At 25.3% G+C, this 12,259-nt stretch overlaps 4 protein-coding genes and 1 long non-coding RNA gene across 6 annotated transcripts; 2 read left to right on the top strand and 3 right to left on the bottom strand.

The window, feature by feature from the left end:
• Positions 1-59: 59 nt before the first annotated feature.
• On the top strand, positions 60-4,016 carry LOC122520688 (post-GPI attachment to proteins factor 6-like). Its single transcript, XM_043640898.1, is given in 16 exon segments — positions 60-68; positions 150-173; positions 276-300; positions 587-758; positions 835-1,051; positions 1,127-1,254; positions 1,328-1,611; positions 1,692-1,963; positions 2,058-2,186; positions 2,273-2,478; positions 2,562-2,719; positions 2,813-2,924; positions 2,926-3,043; positions 3,132-3,326; positions 3,400-3,540; positions 3,613-4,016. Coding segments are annotated over 16 exon segments (2,391 nt in total). The 3' UTR covers positions 3,814-4,016.
• Positions 4,017-4,733: 717 nt separating this feature from the next.
• On the bottom strand, positions 4,734-8,511 carry LOC122515517 (dynein-1-beta heavy chain, flagellar inner arm I1 complex-like). The gene is made up of 10 exons (XM_043632907.1): positions 7,963-8,511; positions 7,406-7,482; positions 6,927-7,263; positions 6,517-6,852; positions 6,133-6,415; positions 5,871-6,036; positions 5,670-5,812; positions 5,254-5,580; positions 4,983-5,176; positions 4,734-4,899 (listed from the first exon to the last, which is right to left on the bottom strand). The coding sequence occupies exons 1-9, from the start codon at positions 8,078-8,080 to the stop codon at positions 5,161-5,163; spliced, it is 1,803 nt and encodes a 600-aa protein (XP_043488842.1). The 5' UTR covers positions 8,081-8,511; the 3' UTR covers positions 4,734-4,899; positions 4,983-5,160.
• Positions 7,353-10,607, top strand: LOC122515497 (guanine deaminase). Its single transcript, XM_043632876.1, is given in 10 exon segments — positions 7,353-7,484; positions 8,645-8,789; positions 8,912-9,154; positions 9,254-9,472; positions 9,561-9,570; positions 9,573-9,667; positions 9,750-9,857; positions 9,923-10,088; positions 10,176-10,322; positions 10,387-10,607. Coding segments are annotated over 9 exon segments (1,287 nt in total). The 5' UTR covers positions 7,353-7,484; positions 8,645-8,690; the 3' UTR covers positions 10,587-10,607.
• On the bottom strand, positions 9,888-10,445 carry LOC122515524. The gene is made up of 2 exons (XR_006303292.1): positions 10,356-10,445; positions 9,888-10,247 (listed from the first exon to the last, which is right to left on the bottom strand). It is a non-coding gene; the product is annotated as an uncharacterized LOC122515524 (long non-coding RNA).
• On the bottom strand, positions 10,466-12,200 carry LOC122515505 (low molecular weight phosphotyrosine protein phosphatase-like). 2 transcript variants are annotated; one of them, XM_043632895.1, is made up of 5 exons: positions 11,638-12,200; positions 11,434-11,519; positions 11,172-11,362; positions 10,774-10,935; positions 10,466-10,686 (listed from the first exon to the last, which is right to left on the bottom strand). In XM_043632895.1, the coding sequence occupies exons 2-5, from the start codon at positions 11,468-11,470 to the stop codon at positions 10,579-10,581; spliced, it is 498 nt and encodes a 165-aa protein (XP_043488830.1). In that variant the 5' UTR covers positions 11,471-11,519; positions 11,638-12,200; the 3' UTR covers positions 10,466-10,578. The 2 variants fall into 2 exon arrangements, with proteins under 2 accessions (XP_043488830.1, XP_043488822.1); XM_043632887.1 differs by having other exon boundaries at positions 11,777-12,200.
• Between the last annotated feature and the right edge of the window lie 59 nt (positions 12,201-12,259).

The following is a 12,259-nucleotide window of genomic DNA, read 5'->3' as shown; positions in this document are numbered from 1 at the left end:
AAATGTCGAGATAAATCGAACTGAATAGGCGGCAAATGCTGGATTTAAATTAAAATGTTATGTACGTGGTGATAAGGAATTTTATAATGATTGTTTATTTATACTTTAACGGAAATATTTATCATTAAAAAATGGTCTTTTAACCCCAGGAAAAACGCATTCGATCACAAGCGGTAATTATCATGACAAAATAATCATAGAAATGTTTTTTCTGATCAAAATTAAATCACTAGGGAACATCAATGTCCCTAGGAAACCTACCTAACTTTACCTAGGAACACCCACAAGTTTATAAATATGTTAAGTTTATAAAATATTTATAATAAATCTTTACTTTGTTTTACATGTGTTTCATTAAACATTTACAATACTTATTACAATCGACGTTTATGCAATGACTGTCATGTTTGGAAAATTTGTCTTTTCAATCCAACGTTCCTTTTATTTTTCATTTTTTTCCAAATATATTTACTATCTTTCCTTCCAGGCATGTTAATTTCCAAAGTCATTAAACATTAATTTTAATTTAGACTATGTATGCTATAGAAGATTATATTAATTGATTATAATTTAATTAAACATTTAGGTACATTATGTATAATACCAGAAGCAAGTCAAGAAAGTATACTACAACCCTTTAAAAGTTATTCAGACGTAGCAATGTTTCATTTTAATGTACCAAAGGAAGTTCTCAGAGCAACATGGCAATTTGCAGCATTTACGGATCAACCAAATTGTCCACAAAGGAAGGTGCATATGTTAGTGCCTTTTTAATAAGATTGTTTTATTTAATTTACTTTAGGACATGACTAAAGTTTTAATAATATTTTGTAGACACTTGAGATGGGGTAGTTATCCTGTCCTACCAATTGATAATATGACAAAATTTCCAACAAATATGTATCCGCTTAATAACGATACACTGGTCATTTCAACCAATACTTATTTTGAGCCCAAAAGTATAGCTGTTGTACCTGTTTACGGACCACAAGCTGGTGATTGGTTTGTTGCCGCATATTTATCTCATTGGGATAAAAAAATTCAACAACAAGTATGTTCATAAGTTTTTATTCGTTATCCCTAAAAAAGATAATGATATTATAAAATATTTAATTTCATATTTTAGGGCCTTTTTCATAAATGTCATTATAGCATAGGTTCTATAGCTTTATGGGTAGAAGTAAGCGCTATAGAAAATGTACCTGTTGGTTATCAAGCCACATTAAAAACTAAAGAAACGTCTTCTTATTACAAGTGAGTGTATGTACACAATGAATAATTATATCATGATTAAAATTAGAAAATTATTTATTTAGATATTTTTTAGAATATATGTACCATCTGGAATATCGACTTTACGTGTCCATATTTGGGGATGTAATTCTACCGTACATTCTTTACGCAATGTACATAAATCTTGTATTAAAAATGTAGTCTTGCAAGCTCGTGTTTTACCAATATTTAATAATACTCCTCCAAGCAATATTGGAAATTTGACTATGCTAGATTCTTATATGTTTACCATATCTTCCCCATACGAAGATAGTTATTATTACTTATTAATTATCTCAGATAGTATCATAGAATTTAACATCAAAGTTAGTGTTTCAGGTAAGTCCTCTGTAATTAATTAAGAATGAACTGAATGTTGAAAATAATTCTATTCTATAAAATGAAACTTATCGTTTTAGAATGTTCTATTAAACTAATGGGAAAACAAAATGTAGAACAGTATTCATTGATTACCGAAAAATTTACACAAATATCTGGAACAAATATAAAACAAAATCAAACCATTGTTTCGAACCATAACAGAAGTTCATTTTATAATCTGATGGATCTACGTACAAATCAGTTTTACGTACAAAAAGAAAATTCTAATTTGGAGGACAAATGTTTCCCAAGATATCAACTTGTCAGAGTTAAACATTCTAAAATATTTTCTACGAGTTATTTATTGCAAGTATGCTTTTAATTTAAATAATGTATATGGGTAAAAGATTTATACAATGCAATAATTATACTATGTTATTTATATATATCATTTTTTTTTCTAGGGGAAAGAATGGTTAACTCCGTGGTTGGCTTTAACGGACTCATATCCGATTATAACGCAGTTTAATATTTTACCTTTTGTAGATATCGGAGGTACTCTTGACATTAATATTCATTTAGAAATGTATGAGGTAAGAAACTTTGATATCGTTAAAATTATTGAAAGTCATACTTATATATAAATTATGTAATTAAACATCATCATTACTTTTAATAGACGATGACAAAACAATTAATTGTTGTAACAGTTTGCATTCAAAAAGGTCATGCATCTAATATATTGGAAAATAAAATTATATGTGAAGATGAAAAACTATTTATGAATTTGTCTTCGTCGGATAAACATGATGGAAATATATTAATACCATATCCACAACCGGACATATGGTATATTTCTTTACAAGCAATATGTTACTTAAATAAGTAAGATCTTATATTATATATGCTTGTATAAATATACATATTTGTAGTATAATCATTTTATTTTTAAATAATTATATTTATAGCCATCCTGTAAATTGTGAAATGGAAGAAATTTTAGTATCGTTGAATGTTCATATAAGACAATGCGTATTTCCTGGTAAAAATTCGTGCGGTCGTCATGGGATTTGTCAAGAAATTCATAGAGATCTTCTTGCCTATACAGCTTGTGACTGTTATGAAGGTAACACTGCTTTATCCCAAAGTCAAATATGCAAAAGAAATTTATATTTATTTTAAAAATATAAATTAATAATTATCTATCACGCATTTATAGGATATAAGGGATGGGGTTGTACCGATATGATTATAACAAATTCTGGAACTTCTGCTACTACAAGAATATTAATGTTAACATTAAGTAATGGATTCTTTATACCAGCTATATATAGCTATAAAACGAGAATTTTATACAGAAGGATTGATTTACTTATCTACCATGTTATCTTCTGCTCTTTATCATGCCTGTGATCAACATACCACAAATTATTGTATTACTAAATTTGAAGTAAGTTTATTTTTAACTATATAATATTTGCCTAAATTGTAAGTTATAGAAATAAATTAACTTTGTTTTTTTCTAAATAATTATGTAGGTATTACAGTACAGCGACTTTTTTTCAAGCATATTGGCTTTTTGGGTAACACTTGTAGCCATGGCAGAATTACCTATTCATTTAGTATCTTTATACAATATGTTTGGTGTTCTTCTAATTGCATTTGAAGTGCAATCTAATAGAACAAGTTTAATTAGTATATCGATACCCTTGACAATAGGTATCATAATACCAGTAAGTCAATTATTATATATCTAATTGTAAATACTGTAATGATACATTTTCATTTATAATATAAATCTTGTAGGTTGGAACATATACATATCGTAGTTACCGTATAAAAAGTTGGAGAAGACCTAATAAATTATCAAAGTTATTAATAGGCTCATTATTAGCAGGAGTAGGTTTTCTGCTTTTTTCTATGATTGAGACAGAAGCGAATTACCAAGTATGTAAACATAATTAATATCATGATTTTATTTAGATAAATTTTATAAATAATCAATTTATTTGATTACAGTACATCCATAGCATATGGCATATGATAATCGCTATATCTTTATTATTTTTGTTACCGCCTGCACGGACAAAACAATTAAGCAACTTAAATATTAGTTCTTCCAGTGAAGATAATGAGTTGTTAAACTATAAAGACTATCTCGATAGTCCAGTATTTACATTGATAAATGGACAAGACAATTTATTAATTGTCTCTAGGTAAAAAAAAAGATAAACTTGCCATTAAAAATTTAATTATAATTACATTATGCCAAAATAATATCATTACTAATGTAAACTAATAAGATCTCTGTTAGCGTAGGAATCTTTTCTCTTTATAACAAGGAAAGTTAGAACGTGGTAAAATATTTAAATAGAAAAATTGTGCCTCAGTAAATCACATATGTGGATATTTTTTTAATAAGGGATCATTTGTAAAGTGTTTCTATTTTGTATGTTGAATAGAATATATAATTGATTGTGAATAGAAAAAACTACAAAATAAAATAGAAAACATGCAATAGTAGGGATTATAGTATATAGAAGATTTTAACTCTTCTAGTAAAAAACATTATTTTATACAAAAATATGTGCATTGTGCTTAATAAAAAAAATATATAAATTATTTATATATATATATATATATATATATATAATTTAAAAATATTCTTTTTTTTTTTTCTATAGAGAAAATTATTTTACTGATTATTAAATGTTATTACTTATGGATTTCTTTTTTTTTTAAAGAAAGTAACAATTTCTTGCATTTATATAGTTTCTACTAAAGTGATCATTAATTCAAATGAATATTTACGCATCAGAAAGTATGTATACAAAAAGAACAATAATGAAAATTCATTTAATAAGTTGTTTCTATAAATTAAAAATATGAAGATATAATATTATAGATATATTTTTATTAGTGGTAGGTAATATTTAAGATAGATAGAACGTGCAATTCAAATATTTTAGTTATTAAATGTATACCTCAAGAAATTATTCAAATTTTATAGTTTCGTTATTATATTATATCAAATATTTTATTTGTATTATCTGATAGATTTTTTATACTTTTATTATTAATGTACATTTATATTAAAAATTTTATTGTATATGAATGGAATAAAAGAAAATATTATTTTATTTCATAAAGATAGTTAAATTTTAGTCTGTGAAGAACTGTTTTAGTAATTAGTACATGTTAATTTTTATAGAATTCTTAAATTCATGTGATTAGCTACATATTTCATTAATAGCATAAGTGTCTTTTAACTGATTTATTACAACTTTGTACCGTTCCAGGGAATATCTAAAATTATTCAAATTTTATGATATTACATTTTCTTTATAAAAAGTATAGTTAAAACCATTACTTCACAATATTGTATATACCTTTCAGCTACACAATCTCTCAGCCAATAAGATGCATTTATTATTTTTGTATATTGCATTTTTAAATAATATTTGTTTGTGTACCGTTCTTTGGAGTATTTAGAAAAGGATTTAATAAGTGAATGATATTCACCTATTTCTATAATTTTAGTTACATTGCACATTTCTATTTCTTCGTCTAAAATTTTCCATACCTACGTACATAATAAAATCATAGCTAACAATTGCACTAAATAACAATTATATATATTCTATTTTGTAAATATTTCACCTGTTCCCATTTTCATGTATTAAATCTTTTAAACACTTTCGATACTTAAATCTTTCAAGAGCATATATCGCTTCAATGCCCTCATCAATGTTTTTAATGTTTTCAAAAATATGATTAATTAAATTTTTGATTGTGTTTTCTAATTGTATTGTAGCTCTTCTAAATTTATCTATAGCAATATTGCACTTAGTATTTTGAATATTTAATAAATTATCTTGAATTGCAATGATGTTGCTTAAATGATCATAAAACAGATTTTCAATTTGTTGACAACATGTTTCATATTCTAATCCTTTTGCGCCTCCGAATGTTCCTCCTTTGGTACACCTATAATAATATAAGTAATATAATAATAATATAATAATATATATATATATATATTTATAAAAAAGTCAAATATTGGATGTCTAAATTACCTTTCAAAAATAATTCGTGCATTACAAATTTCAATTATATTATGACATCTTTGTATAAATGCATTAATGTTATTAAAAATTAATTGCTCATCTATATTCCATATTTTATTAGGGTTGATAGATGTTACTACTTTTTTAACAAACTACAAAATATTCTCCAGATTACTATAAATGTTAAAATGAAGAAATATGTATTCTTACTTTCTCGTAAATTTTTTTATACATTTCACAAGTAGATATAGATTTCTTTAGCATGTGTATCCCACTTTCGGCATGTCCTTTAATTGCACTTTCTAAATCTATGCAACATTGACATTGAGATATTAACTGCAAACTTAATGCTCGACAAAGGGATTCTATATTATTTCTATAAAAATATAAATTTCATGTTAATATTGCATAATTCTCTAATAAATATTATAGACATATTTTAGTAAATTAATTATTTAATAATTCTATATACGTTATACTGTAAAAAGGTGATTCCACCCAAATGACCAATATCAGAAGGAATATCTTTGTTGCATTAATTTCTATGTTATTGGAGATAAATAAATTAGTACAATATTCAGATAAAATGTTTAAGTATATTAAATTAGATGAAGATTCTATCAATGCTTTCTGTATTTGTTTAATATACATTGGAAATGATTCTACACTAGATGAATTAATATTTTTTAATAATTTCAAAATTCCTTGGACTTCGTTATTGGATAATTGATGATTTAAAGAATTTAAATTATCATCTGAAAATATATATACAAATATGTTATTAATGAATAATATATTTTATAGTATATCCAATATAGTTAGCTACGATAATAATAATAAAAAAGATTAAACTGACAAACATTTTTCCAATGATTCCATTCATCCATTATACTTTTAATATTTTTTCTAATAGCCATAGCAGCCAAAGCTGAATGTATTTGCTTGATCCAACATCTGACTATTTTTTCCAATCTTCCAATGAATTCTTTAATATGAAACTCTTGCGTTAATAGGATAGAATCTTTTTTTTCTATAATTATGGAATCATTCTCATAAAATAATCGAAATCCTTGTAATTTAGGTAAACGTTCTTTGGGTACGTACAAAATCGTTCTATTTATTAATTTACAAAGCTGATCATTTAGAACCATTAAAAGATCATGTAAATTCAAATATAAATCATTTTGTATAACTAGAATAGAATTTTAAAAAATCTCATTAATTTACTTATTATTATTAAATGATAAATATAATATAAAGAAATACTTTTTGGCCATTCTTTACTGTTCAAAGCAACAGGTGCGTATATATTTATTAAAAATTTAAAAATTGATTTTATTTTATCTCTGGTGACATTTCCACATAAAATTGTTTTTAAAAAATCAGGCATGTAGATTTGTAACGGTGATCTTAAAAAATACATAACTTCTACGTCTCTGCAATCGTAAAAATTTAAAGATGCTTTTAATTTATTTTGATTGAAAAATATAATCATATTATGAGTTACGCATTGAAAATATTCTTTTATAACTTCGTAACAGTTTTCATTCCAATCTGATTCCTTGAGATGAGATAATATAGTCAAATCTTTTATATATTGTACCTAAAAAAACATATCTTTATGATATATCAAATATAATCAAACTTTTAAATGAATCAATTGAAAATATACGCGCATTTGAATAGAAATGATTGTTTTAATATCATTTAAATTTTCCCGCCCAATGAGTAATCATGATACTGACTAACGTTATCAGTTGTTGTTCAGTATAGATAGGATTTTCTGGTTCTGAAGAAGTTTCTTCTTCACCCTCGGAACTTTCTGTAATTAAGTATTTTATAAATACATTAAATCATTTAATAATTTTCTAATACAATTGATAACTATTACCATTAAACGCATATCCATTAAAGTTGATAAAACTATAATTGTTCAGGAAATATAATTAGAACGTATTTTTCGAATTAACGGAGAGACTTCAGATAATCCGATTTCATATTTTCGAAAAATTAAGAATACATAAAAGAAATTATAATTAGTCATTTATAAATAAATAATTATCAATATTTATTATCGATAAATGACGACCCGGTTTTCAGCTGGCGCGTAATAAATTATAATTAATTCTATAAAAAAATATGATGCCAACGTTGAGTTTAATAAACATGCACAACGTGCATGATTGAGATTTAAGCGATAAATTTGTATTTTTTTTTATTATCGCATCATATGAACATGATAGTTCAGTTAAAAATAGAAATAATAATCTAAATTACAGTAAAAACTATCATTTTATTTTACCATGTCTTTCGTAGCCTTCTTCATCAGTATTCATATCCAAATATTCCCGATGTGGATCGGATATTAATTTATTATTTTTTTTCACTTGTTCACGTTTCTTTTCCTTTTTATTTCCCATATTTTAAATTCTTAATAAATTTACTTGCAAATAAACAAATAATAATAATCTTTCGATTGATATTACATAATGGTTTAGTTTCACGAAAGGAATACAAATCGAAAAACGATCTTGTTGCTATGATATATTTGATCAATATTTCTTCCACGTATAATTTATATCCCTTTAAATTTTTTTCGTGAAAATTATAGGAAAAAAATATTAAAATATCCTGATGCAACCTTTATACAAACCGTGATTGACGTTTATTCTTTCAATGGGGCCATTAGAGATAATGAATTTTATCATAAGATCATTTTAGAACATTAGTTAATTAGTTTAGTTATGTTTTATTTATTGGAAACTCCATCCTTATAATTATTAGAAGTAGAATATTGTTGATCGATTTAGCGATCAATAAATAGTCTTACACTAATAAAATAAATATAATTAATGTATTACCACTGAAATAATTATTAACTATTAATTTTATATATGAGATCTTTTTTATTTTTTTTTTTTAATTGCGTGTAATAGAAAACATATCCACATACGTGATACTAATTTTCATTCGTATTTTTTCAGTTAACATCACCACTTCTGAAAGATTATAAAAACCATTCTCTACAATATGTCAAATCGATTATTCGTTGGTTCCTTGGTGCATTGTAATAAAAAAAGGGAATTAATTACAATTAAACAAGCCGCAGTACTGGTAGAAAATGGCAAGGTATTCTTAATAATGTCTCTTATACAATGTCAACAAAATATATTTATCATATTTTTTGTATTTCAATAAAATTAACATCTAATTAATTATCGAAATTTGAATAATTCATTTTAAATTTACAGATAATTGATGTTACTGTTAATCCAGATCTTAGTAAAATTAAAGGTGATCATGTAACTTTTTTAAACAACCATGAATTTTTAATGCCAGGTTTTGTCGATTGTCATACCCATGCAGTTCAATTTCCTAATCTTGGTTTGGGTTATGATAAAAATCTATTAGATTGGTTAGAAAAGTATACTTTCCCGTTAGAAAGAAAATATGTCGATGAGAATTTTGCTAAACGTGTATTTAAAACTGTTGTGGTATGTAGAATTTAGTTCTCATTTTAATCTCAAACAATAAGGATATCTGTATATTTAATAGATAAAATATATTGTTTTTAATGTTTCATATATATATAGAAACGTACACTTGGTATGGGTACAACAACAGCATGTTATTTTGCATCTTTATATGGAAAGGCATGTATGGAACTAGCACAAGCAGTTTCAAAATATGGCCAACGTGCTTTTATAGGAAAAGTAAATATGAATGTAGACCGCGATGATGGCTATTATGAAAATACGGTAGATTCTATAAAAAATACTGTAGAATTTGTAGATGATGTTATCGCTTTAAATGTAAGCAAAAGTAGTTATTTCAATGATGAAACTATGATAGTAAAATGATTTAAATCTTAATATTTGAATATGAAAATTTGGATTATAGAATCCTCTTATAAACCAATCATTACACCAAGATTTGCTTTAAGTTGTGATATGAAATTGATGATAGAATTGGGTTTACTGGCTAAAAATAAAAATCTTCGTATACAGGTATTTACAAATATTATTATAAAGCACAATTTCGATAAAGCAATTAAAATTTTTCTATAAAAACAAAATATTATTATTTTAGACACATATTTCGGAAAATCTAGATGAAATTAAAGCAGTACAAAACATGTTCAAGGACTATACATCTTACGCTAGTGTATATAACGAAGCTGGACTTTTAACTGATAAGGTAAATAATAAAATGTAATATGAAAGCTGATCATTTTTCAATTAGATTTAAATTATTTTTCTTAGACAATATTAGCTCATGCAATATACCTTACGGACAGTGAAATAGCGCTTCTCAGACAAAATGATACAGCAGTTATACATTGTCCATCATCCAATATATGTTTAAAAAGTGGTATGTGCGATGTACGAAAATTAATTTCAAAAGGACTTAAAGTAGGACTAGGGACTGGTATTGATAATATTATTCTTTCTTTATAAATTTTGTTATGATGTCAGATAAATTTGTATATAAAATATATAATTATTTTATCACTAGATGTAGCCGGAGGACAAAGCTCCAGTATGGTAGAAGCAATGAGATCTGCATTAGTGGTGTCAAACAATCTTGCTACAATTAAAAATGATTATATTAGTCTCGATTATAAAGAAGTTTTTTATATGGCTACTTTAGGTGGTGCTATATGTAAGTATTTTTATTCGATATTAAATGTTTTACCTTAACATCCTTGAATATCTTTATATTTCAGCATTAGGAATTGATGAGGAAGTAGGTAATTTAATGCCTGGTAAACAATTTGATGCACTTGTAATAAATATGAATATTAGTGATAGTCCAATAGATAATTTAATAAGTTATACATTAGAAGAGCAATTACAAAGATTTATATATTCTGGAGATGATCGTAACATTTTGGAAGTTTATGTTTCTGGCCGAAAAGTTAAATAAAAATATAATTAATTTTCTCTATTTTATGATGTATTAAAAAAGATTGTATACTTCTTAAAGATTGTTCATATGCTTTTTCAAATCCATGACTATCATCATCCTAAACAAAGTAATGATATATAAATAGCTATAAAAGTTATTTTTTGATAAGATGTAATTAAAAATTACATTCTTGAAAATTACGTACAAATAATGGATCCCTTATATTAATTTCTCCATTGGGATCATATTTTCCTAAAATTTCAACAATTGCTTTACTATTTTTTAGTTTATAATGATACAAACATTCCATTATATAACCATCCATTCCAAAAATCCAATCATATTCGTTAAAATCAGCTTTTGTAAGCTAAAATAACAATAATTATAATATTAATATTTTTTTTATAACTTAAACTACAATCTAATTTTCTTCAAAGATCAATCAGCAGTTTCTTTATTAGTAAACAGTTATGGTAAGTAAAAGTACTTTGCATTAAAAGCCCTTTATTACTTTGCTTTATGAGTTGTTTGGGCCAGCCTTTTGATTTATTTCTTTTTAGTCTTCGAAAACATTTTGTATTAATTTATATCAAATGTTCTTACGAGTCTTGCTATATGAGAGTACTCAGTAATTCCATGTTTATGAAGCGTCGACATGGCTCTTGGTTCAGGTGGATTGCCTATATGATATTTCAGAATTGCTGCGCTATTTGCTTCCCAATAATTAAATAAATTCATTTGTTTAATTTGTTCATTAAAAACTGCCTCAGCTATTGGAGACCGACAACTGTTTCCTACAATAATAGTAACAATTTCATAATAATTCCCTAATCAATCCATATATATATCATAATTGCAATCTTACCTAAACAAACCATAAGTACTTTATTCTTTTTTGCCATATTTTGAAAAATTATAGATTTTGTATTTTGAATTAAACTTTTGCAATATCTGAAAGATACTTCAATTGATTATATTTGAAGCATGGAAGGAAAGGGAATCTCAAGCTATTATAAGTGAAACAAACTATGACATATTTGAAGAGAATGAAAATAACGAGAGATATTACCAAGGATCATTTATTGCAGTAAGAGGAAGAGCTGTGGCACTCTCATTTGACAATAGATAACTAGACTGTTTATTTCCGGAATATTCGCTGTCTCCTAGTTTCTAACCTTTTATAATTTATTGTGGTTTGTTTCACTTACAAGAGTTGTGAGAGTATTGTCCTTCTCCGATTTTTTTGAAACTTTATATATTTGTAGAGATCCATTAGAATTATAGATTGCACTTTAGAAGTAGGATACAACGTCCAATCGTTTCCGAGAAAACGAGGAAAGAAGTTTTACTAACATTCTTATATAATAGTTTGTTTAGACAGTAGCGTAACGTGTAATAATGCAGATTCGTTACCGCTATATCACTGGGTCGATTTTATTTTTATTTAATTTTGATTTCAATTTTATTTCTCGCTTTCGTTATTGAAAAGTATGTTTTATTTATTTTCATTTTTTTTCCTATCTTCATACAGTATGTTATATTACTTTCATGGGAAAATAGAATGCATTTGTATTATACAATGTTTCAAGTTTCTTTTATTTACAAGCGTTTTTATTCTATTGAAAAATTAAATTATTTATTATGTAAGTAATATAATGAATAATTACAAAATAAATTAGACATAATAAATT

This window comes from Polistes fuscatus, unplaced genomic scaffold, assembly GCF_010416935.1.
Source record: "Polistes fuscatus isolate 324 unplaced genomic scaffold, CU_Pfus_HIC Scaffold1, whole genome shotgun sequence".
In the NCBI taxonomy this organism is placed as follows: Eukaryota; Metazoa; Arthropoda; class Insecta; order Hymenoptera; family Vespidae; genus Polistes; species Polistes fuscatus.
This window is presented reverse-complemented; position numbering and strand designations above follow the sequence as displayed.